Source organism: Arachis duranensis, chromosome 2, assembly GCF_000817695.3.
Source record: "Arachis duranensis cultivar V14167 chromosome 2, aradu.V14167.gnm2.J7QH, whole genome shotgun sequence".
Classification (NCBI taxonomy): domain Eukaryota; kingdom Viridiplantae; phylum Streptophyta; class Magnoliopsida; order Fabales; family Fabaceae; genus Arachis; species Arachis duranensis.
The window spans coordinates 13,903,085-13,903,379 of record NC_029773.3 but is presented as its reverse complement, the minus strand read 5'-3'; the positions used below and the strand labels follow the sequence as shown (position 1 = coordinate 13,903,379).

Genomic DNA, 295 nt, shown 5'->3' with positions numbered 1-295 from the left:
GGTTTATCTTCATTTCTTCCTATCTCAGTCTTATGACATAGTTCTCACAAGTGGGCAGCCTTTCTTTTTCTTTTCTTTTTTTTTTTTTAAGTTCCTGGATTGAAGATTATCCCAGAATATCAGAAAATACCGCAGGCGAGGTTACTGAAGATAATGAAAAGAGTCTATCTTCAGGCTGAAACTTTCTTGACCGCTTCAAGCTGCCATGAAGAAATTATATTCACCAATGTCATATAAAGATTGAAACATTAGTCAAGCTATCTTTAGCTTTATATTCCACCTAGAACATGCAAAC

General features: G+C 34.9%; 1 protein-coding gene across 1 annotated transcript in view; it reads right to left on the bottom strand.

Moving 5' to 3' along the window:
• Window positions 1–200, bottom strand: part of LOC107473701 (uncharacterized) — a gene marked incomplete at its 5' end in the record, with an annotated part of 1,501 nt that extends 1,301 nt beyond the window's left edge. The window contains 1 exon segment of the mRNA XM_016093286.2: window positions 131–200. Coding sequence (XP_015948772.1) covers window positions 131–200 — 70 coding nt within the window.
• Window positions 201–295: the final 95 nt, after the last annotated feature.